This window comes from Botrytis sinoallii (genome assembly GCF_014898435.1).
Source record: "Botrytis sinoallii strain Bc 23 chromosome Unknown BSIN_005, whole genome shotgun sequence".
NCBI lineage: Eukaryota > Fungi > Ascomycota > Leotiomycetes > Helotiales > Sclerotiniaceae > Botrytis > Botrytis sinoallii.
In genome coordinates this window covers 1,378,801-1,401,340 of record NW_024066032.1, presented here as the reverse complement: position 1 = coordinate 1,401,340, position 22,540 = coordinate 1,378,801, and the positions used below count along the sequence as shown (strand labels likewise).

General features: G+C 40.5%; 4 protein-coding genes across 4 annotated transcripts; 3 read left to right on the top strand and 1 right to left on the bottom strand.

The window, feature by feature from the left end:
• Nucleotides 1-163: 163 nt before the first annotated feature.
• Nucleotides 164-4,619, bottom strand: EAF02_003558 (uncharacterized protein; the record flags this gene model as incomplete). The annotated part of the gene is made up of 6 exons (XM_038899606.1): nucleotides 164-3,367; nucleotides 3,521-3,530; nucleotides 3,583-4,146; nucleotides 4,237-4,261; nucleotides 4,313-4,483; nucleotides 4,535-4,619. The coding sequence occupies 6 exons, from the start codon at nucleotides 4,617-4,619 to the stop codon at nucleotides 164-166; spliced, it is 4,059 nt and encodes a 1,352-aa protein (XP_038760533.1).
• Nucleotides 4,620-6,694: 2,075 nt separating this feature from the next.
• On the top strand, nucleotides 6,695-7,725 carry EAF02_003557 (uncharacterized protein; the record flags this gene model as incomplete). Its single annotated transcript, XM_038899605.1, is given in 4 exon segments — nucleotides 6,695-6,729; nucleotides 6,750-7,125; nucleotides 7,142-7,436; nucleotides 7,706-7,725. The coding sequence occupies 4 exon segments, from the start codon at nucleotides 6,695-6,697 to the stop codon at nucleotides 7,723-7,725; spliced, it is 726 nt and encodes a 241-aa protein (XP_038760532.1).
• Nucleotides 7,726-8,320: 595 nt separating this feature from the next.
• Nucleotides 8,321-10,201, top strand: EAF02_003556 (uncharacterized protein; the record flags this gene model as incomplete). Its single annotated transcript, XM_038899604.1, has 1 exon — nucleotides 8,321-10,201. One exon carries the CDS (start codon nucleotides 8,321-8,323, stop codon nucleotides 10,199-10,201), a length of 1,881 nt encoding a protein of 626 aa, XP_038760531.1.
• Nucleotides 10,202-17,849: 7,648 nt separating this feature from the next.
• On the top strand, nucleotides 17,850-19,996 carry EAF02_003555 (uncharacterized protein; the record flags this gene model as incomplete). Its single annotated transcript, XM_038899603.1, has 2 exons — nucleotides 17,850-19,214; nucleotides 19,268-19,996. 2 exons carry the CDS (start codon nucleotides 17,850-17,852, stop codon nucleotides 19,994-19,996), a joined length of 2,094 nt encoding a protein of 697 aa, XP_038760530.1.
• Nucleotides 19,997-22,540: the final 2,544 nt, after the last annotated feature.

Below are 22,540 nucleotides of genomic sequence, written 5' to 3'. Positions count from 1 at the left end.
TTAGTCATCAAAAGAGATTTACATGCCTTCGATTTAGATCTTTTTATGATAGAATATATCCTACTTACAATACATTCTACGCTCTCAATTAACGTACTTTCTTCATTCAATCTACTCAATATAGTAATCTAGTCTCCTGCTCTAACTTCCTTAATTATTTATATTAATAAAGGTTCAGATACTTAATAACTCCATCATATTCTACCAATCGACCACTTCCGATAAAGGTCGATACCCTAATCATACCATTCAGAGCCGCCCCTCTCAGTATTGACAAAACATTGGAATATTTCTCTTTCTTGTATAACGCCACCTCAAGTAAACAAAAAACTGCTCTACCAATCTGAAGGAGTCGCTCATCTTGCTCAAGGGGAAAGAAGATTTGATCGGCCTCTTCAACGCACTGGGTAAAAGCTTGAGAAAGTTCTTGGGAGCGATAGTCTACAGTAACTTGTGCGAGATCAAGAATCTGCGAAACCAAAGGCCTCACTGATAAGCGGTGGTGCTGTATCTCTTCTATCGCAAGCAAGCTGATAATGGAGTTAAGCAAAGCTCTTAGATCCTGAATCTCAACCGGGAATGACTTCAAATTTTCCGCAGCAGTAGGTGTATCACACCGTGCAAGAAATTTTTGCGTCAATTCAAAGCCATCTTCGATGAAAGGCTGGAGTACCAATGCTGCTGGGCTTTCTTTTTGCTTGAAAGCCGAGCGAAGAACTGCAATACCTGTAATTGCGAGACCAATACCTTCGTTGTACTTGTTGTCCTTTAAGCATGCTTGGTAATCTTTCAACATTTGATGGATCGGCTCTTTGACTACATATTCCATATTTTTTTCAATAGCCATAGCCCATTGTATCACCCACTCATTGCTCAAATTCTCCAGCAATGTCTCATTCTTATCAATGGATACTGCTCTCATGATCTCTATCCCAGCCTTTGTACATGTTTCGGCGTTGATTTGATCTTTGTTTGTGACTGCTTCTGAGAACCGCTCCACAAAAGCTCGTATGAACTCTTTTATTGATGCCTTCCCTGCTTCACCCAGGCTCTCGACATCATTAATAGCCTTGATCCAAAGCTTAGAAATAACAAGGGACAGGTGCTTGAACTTCTGGCCGCGCCCAACGGCTGTCAAAAGTAGTTCAGTGCCCACAAGAGCTAGAGCCTCGGCTTTCTTAAATCTTTCATCTGGGCTCAAGTCTGGGTCGATCAAGTGTTGCTTGAGTTCAGCCGCACGCCTCTGAACCACTTTAGTCAACATAAACTGGCCAAAAATAGGATAGGAGACAAGGTTGTTCAATCCATCAATCCACGTATTGGCAGTTAGCCTAATCACAGCTCTATCCTTATTCTCAATGGCATTCTCCAGGATCTTCACTGCAGCTTGAGTCAGTAGATTCAGAACTTGTGGGAAGTGCTTTTCAAAACTGTTTTGGGCCAAATTAGTCGCAGCTCCGCGATAACCGGGAGACGCTTCACTAGCATGCCTCATTGCTGAGGTTGAATCATGATCATCATCTTCGAAATCTTTGCGTGCTAACCCCATACACAAAATGCTAAACAGCCTGTCTCGATGAAAATGTCTGCGGCCAAAGTTTCTTTTTCTCTTGGGTGTATCGGAATCATCGTGGATCTTTGTTGCCAATGTTGTCACGTCTTCGAAGACGTTTTCGGCAAGTTTTGCTAGCCGCTTAAGAAATGTGGTTTCACCCTTTCTGATTTCATTTCCAAAGAGAATAACAAACTGTTCAATGAGCTTGTTGATTGTATCCATACTACTTGCTTGGACAGCGCTTTTGAACAATTTGCGTTGGATTTGTTGCTGATCATGAGCTTTGGAGGCAGATAAGCCAGCGTAGTCTGCAGCATTTGGATCACTGCCCAACAAAAGTTTCATGATTTCATCGTGCCCGCGGTCTGATGCAGCATCATAAGCCGTACCCATTGGACCAGTGGCTTTGCGGACCTTGGCACCTTTTTCTAAGAGCAGACGCACAATATTTGGATAACCATGATATGCTGCTATACGAAGAGCTGGTCCTAGTTCACCGTTTTGGTCATTGATATTCACCCCATGTCTGATCAGTTCCTGAATGATCTCCACGAAAGGGGCTGGGTCCAGGCCGGGGTTAAGCCCCGCAACTGCGGCTGTCACAGGGCTTCCGTATGTTCTATCTGCTACACGAACAGACATTCCTTCTGAGCAAAAGAGCTTAACCAGATTTGAGTGACCATTAAATGCAGCAGCATGCATTGAAGTTCCAAATGGCCCGTCATTTCGAATTTTCCTGAGCTTTCCGCAATATTTAAGTATTGTTTCAGCACAATGGCTACATCCAATAGAGGAAATGAAGTGAAGGGCAGTACCGAAAAGGCTTTTAATCTTCACATCTGCTCCAGCCTCGACGAGAACCCTTATAATAGCCTCATGGTGTTTTCTGCAAGCAGCAATCAAAGCTGTCTCACTGTTTTTGTCTGTGGAGTCGAGTTGAGCTTTTCTTTCTATCAGTAGCTGTATTACTTTCAAATTTCCGTAATAAGCCGCGTAATACAGGGGGCTGCGACCTTCCTTGTCTTTTGCATCGAAGTCAGCGCCATATTCGATCAACTTCTTTGCAGTGCGGCTAGCACCATCAAGATCACTCTCATTCTTTATAGCCCAGTGGATCGGCCTCAACTCGTCAATATCAGATTTATTCGGGTTAAGCCACCCTCTATCTCTCAAAGTATCAAACAGTCTGAAAAGAGCGAAGTAGCTAATGATGTGGATGTAGGTGATGTTTTTGGGTATCTTCTTTCTCAGGTTGAGCATATGTATCTGAAATGATAGCTGCAAATTACCTCTCTCTTCGACTGCTCCGTCCTTGCCAAAAAGTATCTTCAACAGATTGAAAATTCCAGAATGTCTTATTTCTGGGTTGTTTCCATCTTCAGGCACGAAGCTCTTCCCAAGGCTGGTAGCCCAGTTAGAAGATGCGAATGATAGAAATGGCTCCTTCTGAAGGATTTCCTCAAGACTACCCGGGTTGAACCATGTAGCATCATTCGAAAGACCTCGAGGGAGATCCAGTGAGCACAAGTAAGACAAACAGACTCGGGCAATCCTGTGGTTGTATATCTCTGGCTTGTATTTTCTGAAGAATTCAAAGACAGTTTCATGGCAGAATTGAAAGACTCCAAGTTTTTCGTTCATGCGCAGCAAATAATTGCAATAGCGAATAATCATAGTAGGCTTGCGGTTCAGTTCTTGGTATAATTTCTGGTTTGGTATCCCCTTGGCATCCAAGGAGACAGCTATAATGAGAACCTCTTTTGGCATTGGTTCTATATTATGTGCTAGAAGAGCAATCGCTCTTTGGCATATCTGTTGCTCAATTGGTTCTTTTGTGTTTTCAAAGTATTCGGCATAGCGTTTGTAGAGTCTTTGCATCTCTTATGGTGGAATGAGGCTTTCTAGGGCATTTAAGATTTGTGATTCCATTTCCATGTTGCAGATATTCAACGTTTGCAAGCTTACCCACAAGAACCTAAGATCATTCATGTCAGCTGAAGTAGAGAGGGATACTTCACTATACTCACATCCCATCAGCTTTCTGCATTAATTTGTCATAAACCTGCTGCCTAAGCTTAGATGTGCGTCGTAAGACTGCTGACTGGAGATTTTTCGACAGGTAAGTTGCGATATCTCCTTTACTTTTCTCCGCCGTGACTTCAATCGGAAACAGTTTGTGTTTTCGTAGATTCTCCATACCATCGCAATCACGAGAGCTGATGGCTACACTGATGCGGTTGATTGATGTCCCCTTGAACTTTTGAACCATCTCGTTGAGTCCCATGATCATTTGATAGCGAGAACGTGAATAAAGTTGATCCACGGCATCAATGAAGATGTATATATCGCGTTTCAAGGAAACAAGCAGTTCATGCAGCTTGCTCTCAAGAAACTGTGTATCACGATTATTTACGAAAGTATGGGTCGATCGTTCTTCGGTTTTTAGAACCGCTTGGTCCCAAAATGTCATCAACATGTTTCGATAGCTTTCTGGATTATTTTCGTCGCTGATGTAGAAGTACAATAGACGTATAGCTCCATGTCCTTTCATCGGAAATCGATCCTGGTATGTGCTCTCAATTAAACGAGACCTGGACAGCAGAAAGATTAACCATTGCTTGTTCACGAGGGTCGGACTTAAGTATTCAATGAAGACAACGTCAATCTAGCTGGAAACTTACATCAAAGTTGATTTTCCGCACCCTCCTGTATAATTATCAGTATGGCGTTGTGAACTATGCGATTCAAGAAACTTACGAATGCCATAAAGCCAAAGAAAGGAATATTCCTCATCCATTTTCAGCCATGATTGAAGATCGGTCTCCTGCAATAGCCAGCTGCATGTTCCGGAATGTTCCCACGCTGTTTTAGTCCTTTCATGTGCATCCTGTGCAATATGTTTCAGGGTCTTGCTTCCTTGAGTTTCATCTGCAAATGTGAGTGTTACTGGGACTTGTATTGTAAATGCCCGAAACTTACATCGAATATTATCACCATAGTTTACACCTTGCACCAGACCAATATTGCCGTTTTGATTGATTCTATGGCTAATGTTTCCAGACATGACGATGAACAGTTAGTCTGTAGATCAGCTATTGATGTGCTACAGGATGATAACTTGAATGATAATTGATATTATCTTTGTTGAATTGAGAGTTAAATTAAGAGTTAGATTGAGTCGTCCAGCCGAGTCGATAGAGATGCAATGATAGTGGTGGTAGTGAGTGTCAAGATATAGTCACATGTACTGGGCCATGCATCGTTATCATGCATAACCTCCGCTATTGAGGAGTACTGTAAATGGGCCTTCGACTGTATATGATTAGACATCACAACATCATAGGGTAGTTATTTCACTCCTCCGGATGCAACATTGTAATCGTGACAACAAATACATGATTTTCGGTAGTATGTCGCAGTGAATTATTAATCGCTGCATCGTATCCACACGTTAAAGAAGTCCATGCAAGTTGAAAGTTGGATTGAGCTGCGCAAAGAGGTAGTATTTTTACAACTATTTCTATCCCACCATCTAGCAGCCACCTAGGGATGGCAACTTGATACGACGGTCAGTTCAAACAACATACTAATACTTGTATGACCGACGAGCTCGTAGCGCTCTATGGTCAGTTCGATGATATGATGTTGAGGTTCACTAATACGGCAATTTGAGAAACTTATTTAATATGAGATCTATATTCGATGAGATTGGTTATGTGACAGTATATTATCAAATGATATCAGTCAAAAAAATCTTGAAACGGCCGCTGGCACAGAAGAAACGGGCTGACATAATATGATATGACAGTGCAGAAAAGACCGTCTTTTCACAACCGTACGGCCGCCGGAAGTCTCGCTTATCAGATCAGAAAATTTGTTAGCTTGCAGATCCAGGGGGTTTAATTTTTTGGTGATGGTGGTGATGATATTTATGTATGTCCAACGGATGGAGAAGATCTCCGTACCTATGACCTATGACCCGTAGGGTGTGAGGACGTGCTAAGCTAAGGAATTACATACAAGTTATCTGGCCCACCTCAGAAAGCATTTCATGCACAAGCGCTTGACCATAAAGCTCTGCGCGTACGGCCAGAAAGTATGCAACACTCCACTCACACATGGGCCACCAATTACCTCGTATTTTACCCCCTTATGGGACGTGCCTGTCAGTGGAGTGTGGCATGCTTTATGGCAGCACGTGTATCAATGATAGCATGCACCCTTTGTTTGGTATCGAGCTACCAGGCCAGAAGAAGGCGAATTGAAAGAAGGGTAGTCGGAACTGGAGCCGAGAAAGAAGGGTCGTTTCGCTGTATTTTTAAGCTAAGTCGAGAAACGAGTGGAGGTGGCTGTCCGTTGGCTACTAGTCCCTCGTTTTGGTATCTGCACGTCTATTTTGAGTAACAAAACGGGGCTGTAATGGATGGCACAAATGCCACAGCTTTGTGGTGCAGCTTGTTTGATGCTCTGGTGGGGCGTTAGGCCGGAATCGTCTCAGCCCAATGCAAAGCCTCAACTTTGTGTTTCGTTGGAGACCATTCACATCTGTACGTTAGTGGGGTATGTTGATATCCTCCTCGCCGGAGTTGACAGCTCAAAAAAACCTGGGGTGTTCGTAGTGGCTCGATACTGAATAATCATCTTTTTCTTCAAGCAATTAAAACTTGATCTGTTGCGCCGATATTGTAAATTTACATGTTTATAAACCTCATACTGATCCGTGCAGATCTCTCACATGTACTCTTGCTGACAACACACGTTGTGATTCCTCACGTATGATACACAATAGGATTACAAAAGGTCTCTGCTACTTAGTATTCTCAAGGAACTGAGTTGAGTGGTCTGTAGATACAGACAACGCCGTAGCTTCTATTGAGTGCGTTGTTGAAAGGGGCGGAGTAGTGATACTACATTAAGTATAATAGATATTAACCACTCCGCAATATGAATATTGCAACCGTCGTTATGATTGATTGACTTATTTTGCACGAGTGCATACATTTGAACCGACTCCGTTTTGATATAAATTTCTTCCGTCACTTTGAATTCTGAGAAAGAATCACAAATCGCCTACGACAACTTTTCTTCTTTTAACATCACACACAAATAAAATACTAGTATTTGATTCTTCTCCCAAATATGGACGGCGTTAGCACAGCCATCAGTCTCTTTCAGTTTGCTGTCGACACACTAGGCTACATTCAACTTGCAAGAGAATCAAGGATGATTTCGAAACTCATCAGCTAAAGCTCGATATTATTCAACTTCGCCTTTCTCGTTGGGGTGAAATTGCTGGTCTCACTATCACTAGCAACCCCAGCAAGAACGCGAGTGGGTATACATACGATTTAGCTTCTATAAACGAAATTCTTGGTCATATCCAGGATCGCTTATTGAGCGCTCAGCGGGAAGCAAGAAGGTTACAGACAAAGCTAGATGGAAAAAGTTCGCTGCCACTTGATCCGGAATCATGCCTACCAACCGATCTAAAGAAAATTCGAGTCCGGTTTATGGGATTTCTCGGCAAGCGTAAATGTCAGGCATCCAAAGTCATCGAAGGCATTAAATGGGTTTTTTTACAAAAAGGATCATTTTGACAAGTTTGTAGAGAGCATCTGCAAGTTGATCGATGATCTTGAAAACAAATTTCCGGAGAATGACCGCGAGAAACTTCGCAAGCTCAGTGATGAGGAGTGCATGGGTATCAGCAAGTCTAATTTAGAGGAGCTCAAGGAAGTTGTTGAGGGGTGCGATCCGTGGTTAGGGAGCTCTGTGGACGAGAAGTTGAACAATAGTGGGGCAGGAACTGTCATCAATCAATCTCACAATACGGGTAGTACAGTTGGAATTCACAATGGGGACAACAAAGGGATTAGTTATGGTGCTAATAGCAATCAATTGAATATAGTAAAGGTTATAGATGAGATATATAGCCGTATGACTATTATTAGTTATTTGCTCGCCTTATTGTTATAGGAGCTGCCTTTGGGGTTATATGGAAGTGATTAGCGATCTCTCTGTTGGACAGACTTCGTCAGGTTGTACACACATGTAGTATAGGGTTTCTTTTGATATATTTCATCCCGTCTCCTTCCCCCTAAGAGGGTTCTTACTGCCTATATAAAATCGTATGCCAATCTACGCATGCAGGTTACGGACGCGATGCATAGTATATGTCACGTGACTTGTATATCACGTGCTGTGGCGAGCCGTCGGGGAAAAAGAAATCGGGTTTAGCTGTTTCGACCTGTACAGGAGCAGTAAGAGGCAAGTCGGCAACTGGAAGCGTTTGGCTGGTAAATTCGAAATGGAACATTCAAAAGTACCAAAATGTTTACAAGGTAGTTTGCTTGGTATGCAACTTATCGTTCGTCCCTTGCGTGAGAAGCACAGAGTGAGGCTAGTTCAAAGTGGATTGATTGATTTGGTGGGGAAAATAAGCTTGCATGCACGAAACATCTTTTGGGCGCAAGGCAAACCATACGTCAAGCTGAACACCATAAAAGGTATCAAAATATTCTTTCATATATGAGGTTTCTGGAAGTGAATATAATGGTTCATATGATAAAGAGCGAACTCACCAGTTTTTACTGCCAATATCTTCCAAGATAATGACTAACGCTTTGACCGAGATTACTGAAACATTCCCGACAGTCATCTATCTTGGCCATTATGATACTGCAACGACTCATTTTAATGAAATGGGGACTCAAATCGGCGGTTTGACAACACGGAAAATGATGATCAATTAACAAACAAACTCAAATGGATTATTATTCGCCCCCACCAGCATACAGTGAGACCCCGAGGCCATTACGGCCTTACGACGGTGCGAACCCCTCTCGAATCCAGCGCAAGCCCGTAACACTCCAATTGAATCCAGCGACGCCCTTGGGAAACAATGTCTATGATCCGACAAAGTATGGTCGAAATCTATCAGAAGACAGCAAAGCGGGGAAATATAGTAACAACAAAGCTGCTCAAACTTTAGTGTCGCAATCGCACACAGTTCCCATTCCACCCGCCGGTTTTGAGACCCTTCCAATCACCCAAACGGGTACACACATTGAAAGAACAATCTCTGCCCCGGCCGCCCCTTCAAATCTACCAGCCCTCAATGACGTTCCCAAAATCGCAAACGAAACATCATCAGAACCATCATCCACTCCATCCACATCCTACGTCTCAAAGGCATTTCAAGAAGCACGACATTTCGCGGGAGGACTCATATCTCATCCATCAGAAAGCACAAAACACTTTTCTATTCTACGACATTCACACGGTCTAGTATTTTATCAAGGTTGTTCTACAACTCTTACGGTTTCAATCTTCTCAGATGCACCTTTACCGCCAGATCGGCAGGTATGGCTTCAAGACAAAGGGTGGTCTGGAAATACTGGGATGCGTCTGAAAGCTTTTGTAGGAAATAATAGTAGTTGGATTAACGTCACACCAACAATACCCATTTCAGCAGAACAACTAAAAGAAAATGATGAGCGAGCCTGGCAGCGAGATATCAAGAAATTTTTGAAGAAAACAAAACATCCAAAACATATATTGCGCGAGACTCTTGTAGTCCGCATACCGGTCGAAGCAAGCGATGGCTATTTCCACCTTGTGCTTTGTAAGGGTGAGAAGAAAAAAGTTTTGTGTCCAAGTCCGGTTTTCCGCATTCTTTCTGCTTCGAAAAGTCCTTCTTCAATGAGAGGTGCGAGTTTGAGTACCTTACCATTGGAAATTGGGGCTATGGCTATGACTGTTTATGCCAACAAGACAATTGGAGGATTGGTTTCTCCAGTTGCATCTACTGCAATGAAAGTTGCTCAACCTTTCATGCCTTCTAAAACCCAGAAGGAAGCAGCCGTGGCACTTTATGGAAAAAGCGGAACAGAAGATATGGTGAAATCGACCATCACAAATGGAAACATTCATTACAAGGGAGTGAGAAGTTTCTCATATAATCAAGCTGGAAGTGGAGACAATGAGTCGGGACCAAGAGCTCCTTATCCAATTTGTTTCATAGCACGATCTGAGATTGAAATGAAAGAGGGAGATTACTTTAGTATGCCTACCATGACTTTATCTGGTATTGCAGAACACATATCTCATCAACTCCGAGGGCATTATTTCGCATGGGTTCGACGACTTCCAGATAAAGGAACACCGCGTCTCGATACGGATATCTGGTCGCAAACAGTGATATCCTCGTTACCAATGCAAGCATCCAATCTTCACAAAGCGACGATTACCGAAGCCAGCAAAAGAATATTCAAAATCCATTTCATATCCGATTGTTTCGATCCCCAAGCCTATGATGTGAAGAATTTGGAAATCAAAGTTATGGGATTCATACGTCCAGACGCGCATCCTGTATCTGCAAATGAGATAGAAGAGGAGTTGGTCGCTTCACTTAATGATATTGTTTTTGCGCAGACAATACTTGGTCAACCGGTTTTTGCACCGGAGGCGGGGGAGGAGCAAGGGAGAGGATTGTTGGAGAGAGCTACGACGGGATATGCGGATGTGAGGTTGAGGGCGCAGAGGGAGTTGGATAGAGTACCTTTGCATAAGATGGGTTTGAGGATGAAGGTGGATAGGTTGAGGGATGCGGGGGTGGGTTTGAATGGATTTTATGTGGTGAGATAGGAAGAATGATTTATGATGGGTCAATTAGTTACGTGGGATTGTTGGGGTGATGTATTTGTAGTGTAGCCTAATCTTTAATATTTAATATTTAATATTGACATATGCACGGTTTTCAACTACGATATTGTCTTTGCATAAATTGGTATTATATCGTTCTCCTTTTAGTCGATTTCTTCCTGTCCACGAATTGTTGAACATGCTCATGCACTTCCAATACCCATCTCAATAGAAAATCAAATCTAATCACAGCCCAACTGTTTACTAAACCAAACTTCCACTACTCGACCCAAAAATCCACCTCTTCAGAATCCATTCCATTTTCTCAATTCTCCAGATCACAACTTCTTGATGCTTGATCGATCATGATCTATACATTGAACTCCCGTTCTTGCTGAAGATCTAGATATCAGAAATCTAAACTCTGAAGGTTATTCTTATTCTTATTCTTTTTCTTTTCCTAAGTGATGGTAATATCCTAAGAATAAGACTAATCAAACATCTGATCTCGATGTCGATGTTAATATAGAAATTACACTATATATTATATTATATAGGATAGAATAGAATTATTAATTTGAGAAGGATACGAAAGACGTAGTACCTACGTATTGATAGGTTCTAAATATCTAATTGTATTCCATCTAAAGAGCTAGCTATGTAGAAAAGTAGTAGGCCTTATATTATTATTATTATTATTAGTAATTTTCAACCGGGCCGTATAGGCGAGCCTCCCAGGGGGCATTACGGTTGGGCTAACTGCTGGATGATCTTCTAATTTACATGATCCCCCTTTCCTAGGGATAGGGTCTCAATACCCTCAGTAGCCTCCCAAGCGATGGCTAGCGCACTTGCGCCTTTGTCTCCGATCCTCTGAGCGCCTCCATGCACGCTTTCCGATCTCCTATATAATATTTGTTTGAAAGCTGCTTTATTCTGTAAGGGTAGCTTTTGTATACATTCTATTGCAACATGGTATGCCGCGTTAGGCCTTATATAGATACTACTAAAAGAGCTAGTTTCTTTCATATCTGCTTAATCTCTTTAATATAGTAGTTATTGAATTGAAGTCATTTATTCTAATTCATATAAGAATAGAATTTAATCTTCTATTACTAGATCTTTATAATATCGTGATATATAAACTTATAATTATCTATAGTTTATCTATATAATATAACCCTAACCCTAAATCTTACCTTTTGTCACGGGATCACCTCTGGGAGTATTCAGAAGCTTTACCGCTGAGCTAAACGCCCAAAAGACTAGGAGGTAGAACTGGAAGTTCTACCCTACTCTCACATATATAGCAGGACAGGACAGGACAGAAAGGGCTTAGTGTCACCCCGTGACACCACCCCCCTCCTTAAGGTATGGTCTCCATACCATCACCTACTAGGAGGTTTCAGGATTCAGGATTCTGGATTCTAATGCCTTAGGCATTCAGACAGGCAAACAGGATCTATATATGCTAGCCCCTAAACCAATGAAGACTTGTAAACTATAAGTAGGCTCTTTACACAGCTCTACTTATAACTAAGGGTAGTTCTACCTAATGTCATAGGATCACCTCTGGAAATATTCAGAAGCTTTACTATTGAGCTAAACGCTTAAAAGACTAGAAGATAGAACTGGAAGTTCTACCTTATTCTCACATATATAGCAGGACAGGACAGGACAGAAAGGGCTTAGTGTCACCCCGTGACAAGTATGAGAAGTATAAATTCTAATCAGATAACCATACTTTTCTCTATATATTTTACTATCTCGCTATTCTATTTTTCTTTATTAAGATCTGAGATAGAATAATATATATATATTCTCATCTAGTATTTACTATCTTATTCGCGTCGATATATATATAATATTCTCAAGTCGACTTGAATGAAACTTATTTAGACATACTAGAGTCGATTCGAGTATATATAATATAACGTTTAATAATAAATATCTATATAATAGTACATCTCTAAATAAACGAAATAGAAAAAATAATACTCGAGAAAGAATATAAAAACGTATAGTTATAAAACTAGTCTGCAATTACAAACCAAGAGAGAGTTATATTTAAACTGTGTGAACAAGGGAATTCACTTCAAAAGAATGACTTCAATACAATGGCTACTGTATCAAAGGTATTTAGGCAAATGTGAAGGAGATTAGCTCTTTTAGTAGTGTTTATATAAGGTCTATTACTTCCCCTTATTAGCTAGCTCTTTAGATAGAATACAATATAGACATTTAGGGGTCTACTAATAATAGTGGGAATCATGTTTCCTGTATTTCTAATCTTATTATTGAATCAATACTAATTAATAATATCACAAATTATTTAACTTATTTATTCGAAATACTTTTTTACTTTTACTTTTTTTATTTCCCATTATCAGCACTATGACATCCCGGGCAAGCGCTAGCATTAGCTCTAAGTAAGCTAGCAAGAAACCCGATACTGGCAAGAAATCTATTCTATCCGATCAATCCATTGATATAGAAGGATTTATCGATACGACAACTGACAACACCGATCCTCTGTAACAGGAATTCAAGACTTCTCTCTACAAAGATATAATCAGTGCTTCTCCTCATCCTCCTACTCCTTTCAATCTCTATATTCCTAATAAAGCAATAGCTGAAAAAAGAAAAATTCAGAAAACTGTTAAGGATTTGAAGTTCAAAAGAGAATCTCAGAACTATTCCTTTCCAAAAGATTTCAATAAAGCTAGATAGTTTTATAAAGAATATATATTCAAAATGGAAACAGAACACTAGATCAATGAATACTTTCTTTTTTGAATGGCTATATACTCGAATACAAAGATCACCGACGTATTTCTTTAGAATATAGTTATATTCGATTTCAAGCTTATTCGACAAGCCTTACTTAGGAGTATTGATAAGTTGATATTATATGACTTTTGCAAGGTCTTGTGATGTTATGGAGTTTATGTTAATATAAATGCAAATCTCGATGATGCTTTAATGGAAGCATTTTTTCATAAAGAGTATCACGATTGGACTGTGGAATAGCTTTTGGAATACCAGATTAATGAGGTACAATTATTTGTATCTATGAAATAGGTTTATCTTCCTGTTGGACTCAGTCCGAAACCACAAGTCGAACTCTTTGCCGATTTTCCTACCGAATCTCTAAACGGTAACCCAGCTGGTTATCTAATTTTACTAAATATCAGCAAAGCTGTTCCATCTGTTCCTTTTGAGGTATATAGACCCTTTTCATTTTATGGTTCTAGGGATATATGAAATACTTTTGTAGGATCATCTGATAATAATAATAATTCGGATAATGATGATAATTGGAATAGTGGTTAAGATAGTAATAATAGTAGAAGCGGTAATAATGGTAGTAGAGGTAGTGGTAGAGGTGGTAGGGATAGGGATTATGATATTGATTTTGAGGTAACTTTGCCAAATTCCAGCAAAGTTATATTATTTCCTTTAGGAATAGCGATTATATGTATAACGAATCTAAAGGAATCTCTTTTGGATTTATTCAAAAACGATTAGATACTTATTTTTTTTATTTATTTATATTAATTAACGTCTGTTTTGGATCTCCCTAAAGGTATTTAGATATGCTAAGATAAGGAACTATTTGAGCGGTGTGATTGTCGTGACCGAATTTAGCAATTTAATTTTAATGCCAGGGGCTATTCGCTCCTCTGCAGATGCGATCCGCTTTTGTTTCCAAAAGGGAATATCTGATTCGGATTATTGTTGAGGCAGAGCTTGGTTTTCGAGTGAATAGGCTTATTGTGAGTTTCGATCTCTATGGTAGAGGAGAAGAAGCAAAAATGGGTTGCTATTTGTTTAGCCGAGCAGTAGGGCTTTTGTGTTATATATTGGGTTTGCGGTTTTTAGGGTGTAGTGTATTCGAGTGATCAGTTGAGTGATGAGTTTATAAGGGATGGGCAGCAAGCTTTGTTGAAAAGAGATTAGATACTTATATCAATATCTTTTCTGTAAATAGTTATATCTCAGATTCAAACTTATATATAAGATTACTATCCTGAATGTTTTGCTGCTGATTCCAAGAATCCTATTATGTATAAGAAATCCAGGAAGAAAGAGATTAATAATTGATATTATGGTATTATATCAATCCTATAAGTGAAAAGAGATTATTGAAGTAATCTGGATTGATGATTTGATTAATTTAGTTAATGTAATAATAAAAGGAAAGCTATATCAAGTTTTTGCTGATCTGATTAATACAAATAAGATCGATATCAAGGCAATAAAGTGAGTGAAACAAGATTAAAGGAAAAGATTGGTTCTACTAATAAGAGGTCAGGGATTTTAATTAGCAGATAAAGGATTTTTATGATTTTATGAATTTCTTTTCAATTATTGTATTTGAAGCTATAAAAAAGAGTTTCGAGTATATGAATAAGGGAATTCACTTTAAAAGAATGATTTCAATATAATAGCTATTATATTAAAGATATTTAGGCGAATGCAAAAAAACTAGCTCTTTCAGTAATGTCTATATAAGGCCTACTATTTCCCCTTATTAGCTAGCTCTTTAAACAGAATATAATACAGACATTTAGGGGCCTACTAATGATAGTGGGAACCACGTCTCCCGTATTCCTGATCTCATTATTGAACCAACATAAACACTAATAAAAGTATCGTGAGATATATTATATTACATTTCTCAAGAATTCAGTATTCAGTATTCATTAGTATTATGAATAATACTATAAGCATAATTTAATAACCCTCTTGAATCATGCATGCAAGTGTATCATCAGCCTAGATCTGTCAGTTCTCATTGTGGAAGATTTGTTATGTGACGTATACTCACAGAACTTCCTCTCTAAAATAAACTTCCTTTCGATTTCTTCACTCACTGAGGTCACGAGAGTAAGATAGATCACCCCCGTCCCCATCCCCCCAGCCAAACACAAGAACAAATTGATTTAAATCGGCAATACCTAGATAAGAAATTATAAGTTGTCTGAGATCACAGTTCTGTACCTGCTATGATGTAACTTGAATTACCTTAGAAAAACCCATCATATCTCACCATGTCATATCCATCAATACACCACACACCAATCCCCGGAATCATCGGAAATTTCCAAGAATGCAGTAAGCAAGCACGTGCTCCATGCGAAAAACGATAAAATGGGGCTAGTGGATGGATCTAAGCCTCTGTGTCGATCGTTGTCTTGTGTAATTTTAAATATGTAGGTGTTTTTTGGGGGGGGAGAGGAATTATGAGGATCGCTGTGGTTGTGATGAGGTTTTTTTTTGTTTGGGTGTCGGGTTGTTGGTGCTGTGATGTATGTGGTTTGATATGAAGTAGGTGGATGATTGGATGTGATATGTATGATATTATATAGTATGGGAATGGAATTGGGGATTGGGAGGGCAGGGAGAAAAGGTTGTTTGTTTGTATGGATGGATGAATGTATGTATTTATGTGTCCACTGTATGTATGAAGGTACTGTGGAAAATCGAAGTGGAAAGGAAAGAGGAGAATGGAATGATTTATTAGTTCATGGTTAGTGTATTTGGGGGATCGTCGTAGATCTTGTCTGTGAGTTGGGGTTGGGGTTTGTGAGGCGACGATGATGATGGTGGTGTGATGTTTATGGGTATACATTGGGTTAGATAGGTAGATAGATAGAAAGATTGTAATAATATAGAAAAGGGAAATACGGGAAAAGACATCTTTTATTTTTCCCTTGCGATGAGATTGTTATAATCTACTGTACAGTCTGTACTCCTGAATCGTAATCTTACATTATCTGAATACAACCGGCTGATATCGATGCCACTCGGATATCGGATTTTTTCATAATATATAGGTATATACCTACCTACCTAGATAGTATGATTAATCATCTTCACTCCAAAGTTCAACGGCTTTAATAAAATGTAAAGGGGAAATTTCTCTAGATGAATATCTAGGACTCTACCTAGATAGATTATGAGGATATTCGTGGAGCCCTGGTCAAGGTAGAGAGAAATGTGAAGAGAGGTTCAGGAGCAAGGAATTTTAGTAGGGTACGGAAGCGCTTATATAAATTAATTAACGAATACGTGGCTTTCGATGCTTGAGATGATAAGGTTGAAGATTGTTGATGTTACGGAGGAGAGATAGGTAGGTACCTAGTAGGTAAGGAATTACTTCGGATGAAGATATATTGTGTTATGATTTTTATGATTGATTGATTGATTGATTGATTGATTGGGAAGTATCTAGGTTGGTAGGTATGAATGTTGAAGAATGACATGATACTTATTAATATATACTACTAAAGGTACCTACTACAATCGCATTGGTCATATATTTCTTCATGTCACGGGTTCTTCACTCTATCTTCACACACTCACACTCACACCCACTCACTCACCCACACACATACACACTCTCTCTCAATCCCCTCATTTTTAAATTTTGATTCATTCACTCATCATTCATGATTTACCATTCAACAAACGGATCACTTTCCAATTTCCTATCTATTCCTGTTCCTGTTCCTGTTCCTGATTATGCATGCCACATTACCAGTATGCAAGGGGGGTTAGACAGCCAAGCTAACCCATTTCACTAGACCTAGTCTCGATCAAGGTAAGTGATAGGTTCATGTTGAAACACCCTTGACAATCATCAAGAATCCTCATTTCATTTTCTGCCCATTCACCAATCACATCTCACCTTTCATCGGATAGGTCCGTGTCTGGTTCCTGGAGCTTAGCTCGAATCGGACTACGGTAAAATCTGAATCCCTGGGTCATGGTAATAAATCAAGCAAACCACGGGACATCCCAAGTATTTCTGTAATTGTCACGTATCGATCTTACTGCAAGAGGAAATAATTGGATCAAGGGATTAAATGAATTCGGATCAACCTTACTGGAATGGACATTGGTTTATGACACTGGGGTGGAATTCTCATCATTTCTCCGCAATCCGCTCCAATGCACACCACCTTGGATATCAGCGAAAAAGAAGAGACGAACCCTTTTTCCTTTGGCAGACTAGACTCGTAGTAGAATTATTATCTCACGCTTGTACCACCCACCACATACCACATGCATGCCACCCATACCACCCAATCACTCACCACCTACCATTCACATCCAATCCACTCCACTCTTTCTCTCTACCCTTTCCTCTCTCTCTTCCACCCTCAACCTCTCCCTCTTTTCAATTTCACCACCGTCGTTGCTTTTTCCTTCCCACCCCCAATCTTTTAGAGTCAAGATTAACTCTATCTCGTCGTCCTTCCTTTATCGACGAGGGTAAATCAAGTTCAATCGGTCAATAATTCCGTTAATCCTTGGGTTGCTTTGATAATTATTGAAAAATAATCATTGCTCCGTCCATTCACACACACAGTCACTCTCTGCGACGAGAAAATCAATAATTGGATTACATTCTTTACACCAACCTTCAAACGCGATTGACTCCCATTACCTTCTTTTCGAATACAATTCACATACTGTCAGTAGCTGAATACCTAGTTGATTATTACAATAATCATACCACTATCGTACACGATCAACAAGATATCCCGTCGGAGCGAAAGGATACTATTGTCTCGAAAATATTTATTGACGTCCACCCACAATTCAATCCATACTCAATCCACAAATCTTCAAATCGCTCAAGATGAAAGGTCGTTCTCACCAACATGCACGTCATGCGAAGCGCGCCGAATTAAATCAGAAAGATATCATGGCAGCACCAATTGAGGTCAGGCAACCAGATCCAGAACCAGCTTTACAAACAATTGTATCGGTTGTTTATGTCACCGCTTCACCAACCTTTAGCGGATCGATTGCAGGTTACTCAACTGTCGGACAAGAAGATGAAACAACATCATCGGCTGAAGAGACACACTCCTCCACTAAAACTACAGCCGCCAAGACCACTGCTACTTCTTCAAGTGCAAGTCACACAACAACTTCTGCCTCGACTCTGAAAACCTCCGCTTCCAGTTCTTCCAGTTCTTCCGAACTTCCCAGTTCCCTCGTCGCCACTACGTCGGTAGGAAGCTCGGTTGCTCTTCTCGTAGCCACCGATAATGTACCGACAAGCACCGCAGTCGCTTCCTCTACGGGTGCTTCCTCGGCCAATGCTTCCTCCACTGCTGCAGCAGATACATCGAGTTCCGGTATGAGTGCTGGTGGTAAAGCAGGATTGGTCGTTGGTATTTTGTTATTGTTTGGAGTTGGACTTGCTCTTCTTTTATTTCTCTTCAGAAAGAAGAAGCAAGCGGCCAAGGCTGAACGTCTTGATGATGAGAAATCTGCCATGGTAGCGTCATCAGCTCGTCGCGCGGAAGCTACACGCGTAGAAGTTCAACGTCAAGCAAGTCAACGTTCAAATGGAGGAGGAGCAGCCGCAGCAACAGCCGCTCATCGTCTATCTCTCCGCCCTGTGACACAATTCCAACCCTTCAATGAGAAAACTGGAGCCAGTCAAGCACCTTCTCAAATGGGTGGCATGTTAACCCCAGTGTCAACTGCGCCTAGCTATCACTCACAACAACCTGAAGACCAGAACAGAAACAATCCATTTGGTAACCATGCTGAATCTATCGATACCCCTAACACCAATGGTCCACCTATTATAGAAGGTTTCAACGACGGAGGTGAAGTAATTGCTACTTCTGCTGTCGTTGCTGCTGCTGCTGCATCGTCTCCTGCTTCTAATTCTCCAGCTCCAGCCCCTCTCAAACCAGTTGGTCTAGCTCGTAGTGCTTCTAAAGCCGGTAATGGCCTCAAAATGGATTTCACTACCAAGCCCAACACAGTTTTGAGCCCACCAAGTCCTTCTGGTTCTGAATTCAGTACTGCATCAGGTGCCACTCAAGCTCAATCTGTAACCGGTTTGGCTATTGCTGCAGCTGGAGGTCCTCCTAATACTACTGTTCACCGAGTTCAACTTGATTTCGTTCCTTCCATGGATGATGAACTTGAATTGAAAGCTGGCCAATTGATTCGAATTTTGCATGAATATGATGATGGATGGGTAAGTTTCCATGAAACATTTTACTCTAAATTACACATACTGATTGAACACAGGCTCTTTGCATTCGTCTCGATCGTTCTAAACAAGGTGTCGTTCCTCGAACTTGTCTCTCTACTCGGCCTGTTAAACCACGCCCTCAACAACCTGGTCCTCAACAACGTCCTATGTCACCTGGTATGAATCAAGGTCCTCCTCGCGTTCCGAACAAGGATGGCGGTCCACCTTATCCATCTTCTCCAGTGAGACCAAATGGACCACCCAATGGACCTCCAAGACCCATGGGTCCAAACGGACAAGGCCCTCCCCGTGGCCCTGGTATGATGCAAGGTCCCCCAAGATCTATGTCCCCAGCTGGACCTCCAAGACCCATGGGTCCAAATGGACAAGGCCCTCCCCGTGGCCCTGGTATGATGCAAGGTCCTCCAAGATCTATGTCACCAGCTGGTAATAGACCCATGACTCCACAAGGTCAACGACCAATGGTTCCTCCAAATCACCCAAATCAACAAAGACCAATGACACCTCAAGGTTCATCTGCTCCAAGACCAATGACTCCACAAGGTCAGGCGACCGAACAACGACCAACCACTCCACCAAATCATGAAGTGGCTCCACAAAGTGAAGGACGTGCTCGAAGTGATTCGGATACCGATCCTATCTCTAGACAACCAAGTCCTACATTGATTACATCCGCGCCAACAGATAGTCCTTCATCTCCACCATCCGCTCCAAACATCAGAAGTCCAGTGGAGCGAAAGCCTGTTCCAGGTCAAGCCATGTAATTTACCTACCTATCAAACGAATAAGGGATGAATAGATTATCTATATCCCAATATAGACTTCCTTCAAGTACAAAGATAGGGTCTTACATATGGCGCAAATGGGAATCGAATTGATCAGACAAAATTCGATATGAACAGAACGACGAATGTACACAAGTTTTTATTGGCGCATTTTCATCAAATCGATTAGCAAAATTCAATATTTTCTTTCTTCACTTCTTTCGCACCAAATTTGCAATTCTTTTGTGGATGGTGTTCTTTTTTTTCGTTATTCTTTCGGAGGAGTTCAGAACCAAATTTAATACACTTATTACATGGGCTAATAACAATAATGTGTATCTATGAACATTCTTCTTTTCTACGACGGAGCCTTTTACTTGTGAGATACCTTTCTATTCTAGGAAACATGTTATGTTGGGTGGGAGTTGAGACTTTCAGACTTCAATGCTAGTCATTGATGGAAAGATTGATTTAGGGGGAGGAAAGAACGGGAAGTGGAGATGAATTGGTGATAAATTTCAATTGGTTGGCATGAGACATTGAGCCAAGAAAGAGCTGTGCTTTGAATCGATTCGATGGCTTTTTTTATATCATCCTTCCATTTGAGTGGTTTGGTTGATTAGGATTGGTTTTGCTATTATTGAGCGGTAGTATTTTGGGATTGTAGATGAGGAAGTTGTGGAAGGAGAATTTTTGCTAGGTCTCATTCATTATTTGATTGATCTGGTTTTGAGATTAGATGATATTCATTTGTGGATATGAGATGATGGGAGGGGAGACGTGGTTAAGCTTGATTTGGGAAGTGGAGATATTTAGTGGTTAAATAGGGATAGGGATATGAATAAGAATAAGAATAAGAACAAAAAGTTTTATCGTGGTTTGAGGGGGTTTGTGAGATTCTTGTGATGTGATGTGTGGATTTAAGTTTTGATGGTTGGATTTGGGTAGGATGGGGAATGGAAAGGGGCAGGGTAAGTTGGATGCTAATTGAAAGAATGAGAAATGAGAATGATGGTTGCGTATATCTAGATAGGTTTGAGAGAAGGGGAGTAATGAGAGGATTAGATTTTGAGGATGTATTATTGTTTTGTTATATTGTTATGTTAGTTGAGTGGCTAGGGTTTGGAGAGTGAAGGGGAGGAATGTATTGTGGTATTGGGGTATTGAGGTATTGGATTGAATAGAGTGGGTAGGATGGGATTGGATGGGATTGGATGGGATGGGAGCTGCGGGGTTGGGAGGCTTTGGGAGGATTTAGAGAATGCTATGAATGCTGTGGATGGAGGGGGAGGTGGGGATGAAGAGGAAAGAGAAATGGGGGGGGGTGTATAGATGAGGGGATAGATATGGGGAGAGATTGAGATTGAGATTGAGTGGACTGAGTGGACTGAGTGGACTGAGTGGGACTGAGTGTACTGAGTGTACTGAGTGTACTGAGTATGCTGAGTGTGCTAAGTGGAGTGAGTATATATATCTAGCAAAATGGGAGATTGATTAATAGAAAGAAGAGGGAGAAAGAAGAGGAATTAATTTTTGGATCGAGGGGATGCGTATTGATTTTAAATCGAGGGAATGGGTAATGGGTAATAGATATTAGGTGATTAGGAGAGAAAGTACTTGTTGATAGTTTACTGGTTATTTCTTTGGAATTGGGATTGGGATTGGAGGGGGAGGGGGAGGGGGAGGTTTGGGTGGGAGTTGGAGGTGTAGGTGTAGGTGTAATATAGTGGTAGTGTAGTGTATTGATGGGTGGGTATGGTGGGTATAGTATGGTGTTTAGTTGAGTTTAGTTGAGCTGGGTTCAATTGATTTATTGTGTATTTATATATTCGAGGGGTTTTTTTTGTTTGCGGTTTTTGTATTTTTTATATTCTTTAAACAAAAAGCAATAGGTGGAATTTAGGATTTGAGATTTGAGATTTGAGATTTGAGATTTGAGATTTGAGATTTGAGATTTGAGATTTGAGATTTGAGATTTGAGATTTGAGATTTGAGATTTAAGATTTGCGCTATCAAACTATATATAATAAGGCGAAATAATATTAGGGGTTTCTTGTAGAAGCGATATTAATCTTACATCAAAAACGACGTATATGGTATATATGGGATTAGAGAAGACTTGTGGTGAGGGAGAGGGGAATCTCCTCGCTTGCTGGTTGTGAGATGAATGAATGGTTTGGGGGTTTGGAGGTTGGGTGGGTGGTAATGAGAGGATTTGTTGTAGATGATTGATAATACTAGTGAATTGGGAAGATGAAATAATTAGTCGGATATGATGGTAATAGTAATAATAACATTAATATTTCCCTAATCGATTTTGATCTAAACTTATATCTCATATTTTATTGATCTCCCTAAATTCTAAATGTCAGAAAATTGGTACAGGTAGATTATAGATTTTTACTGGAGATTATAGAGAGGTGAGGTGAGGTGAGGTGAGTTTCTGATGAGTGGTAAAGGAGGAGTTTTATCTAATTTTTAGATGCGTTTTGGAAATTGAGATGAGGTTGTGGTTTAAGGGAGAGGGAAGGGGGAGGGAAGGAG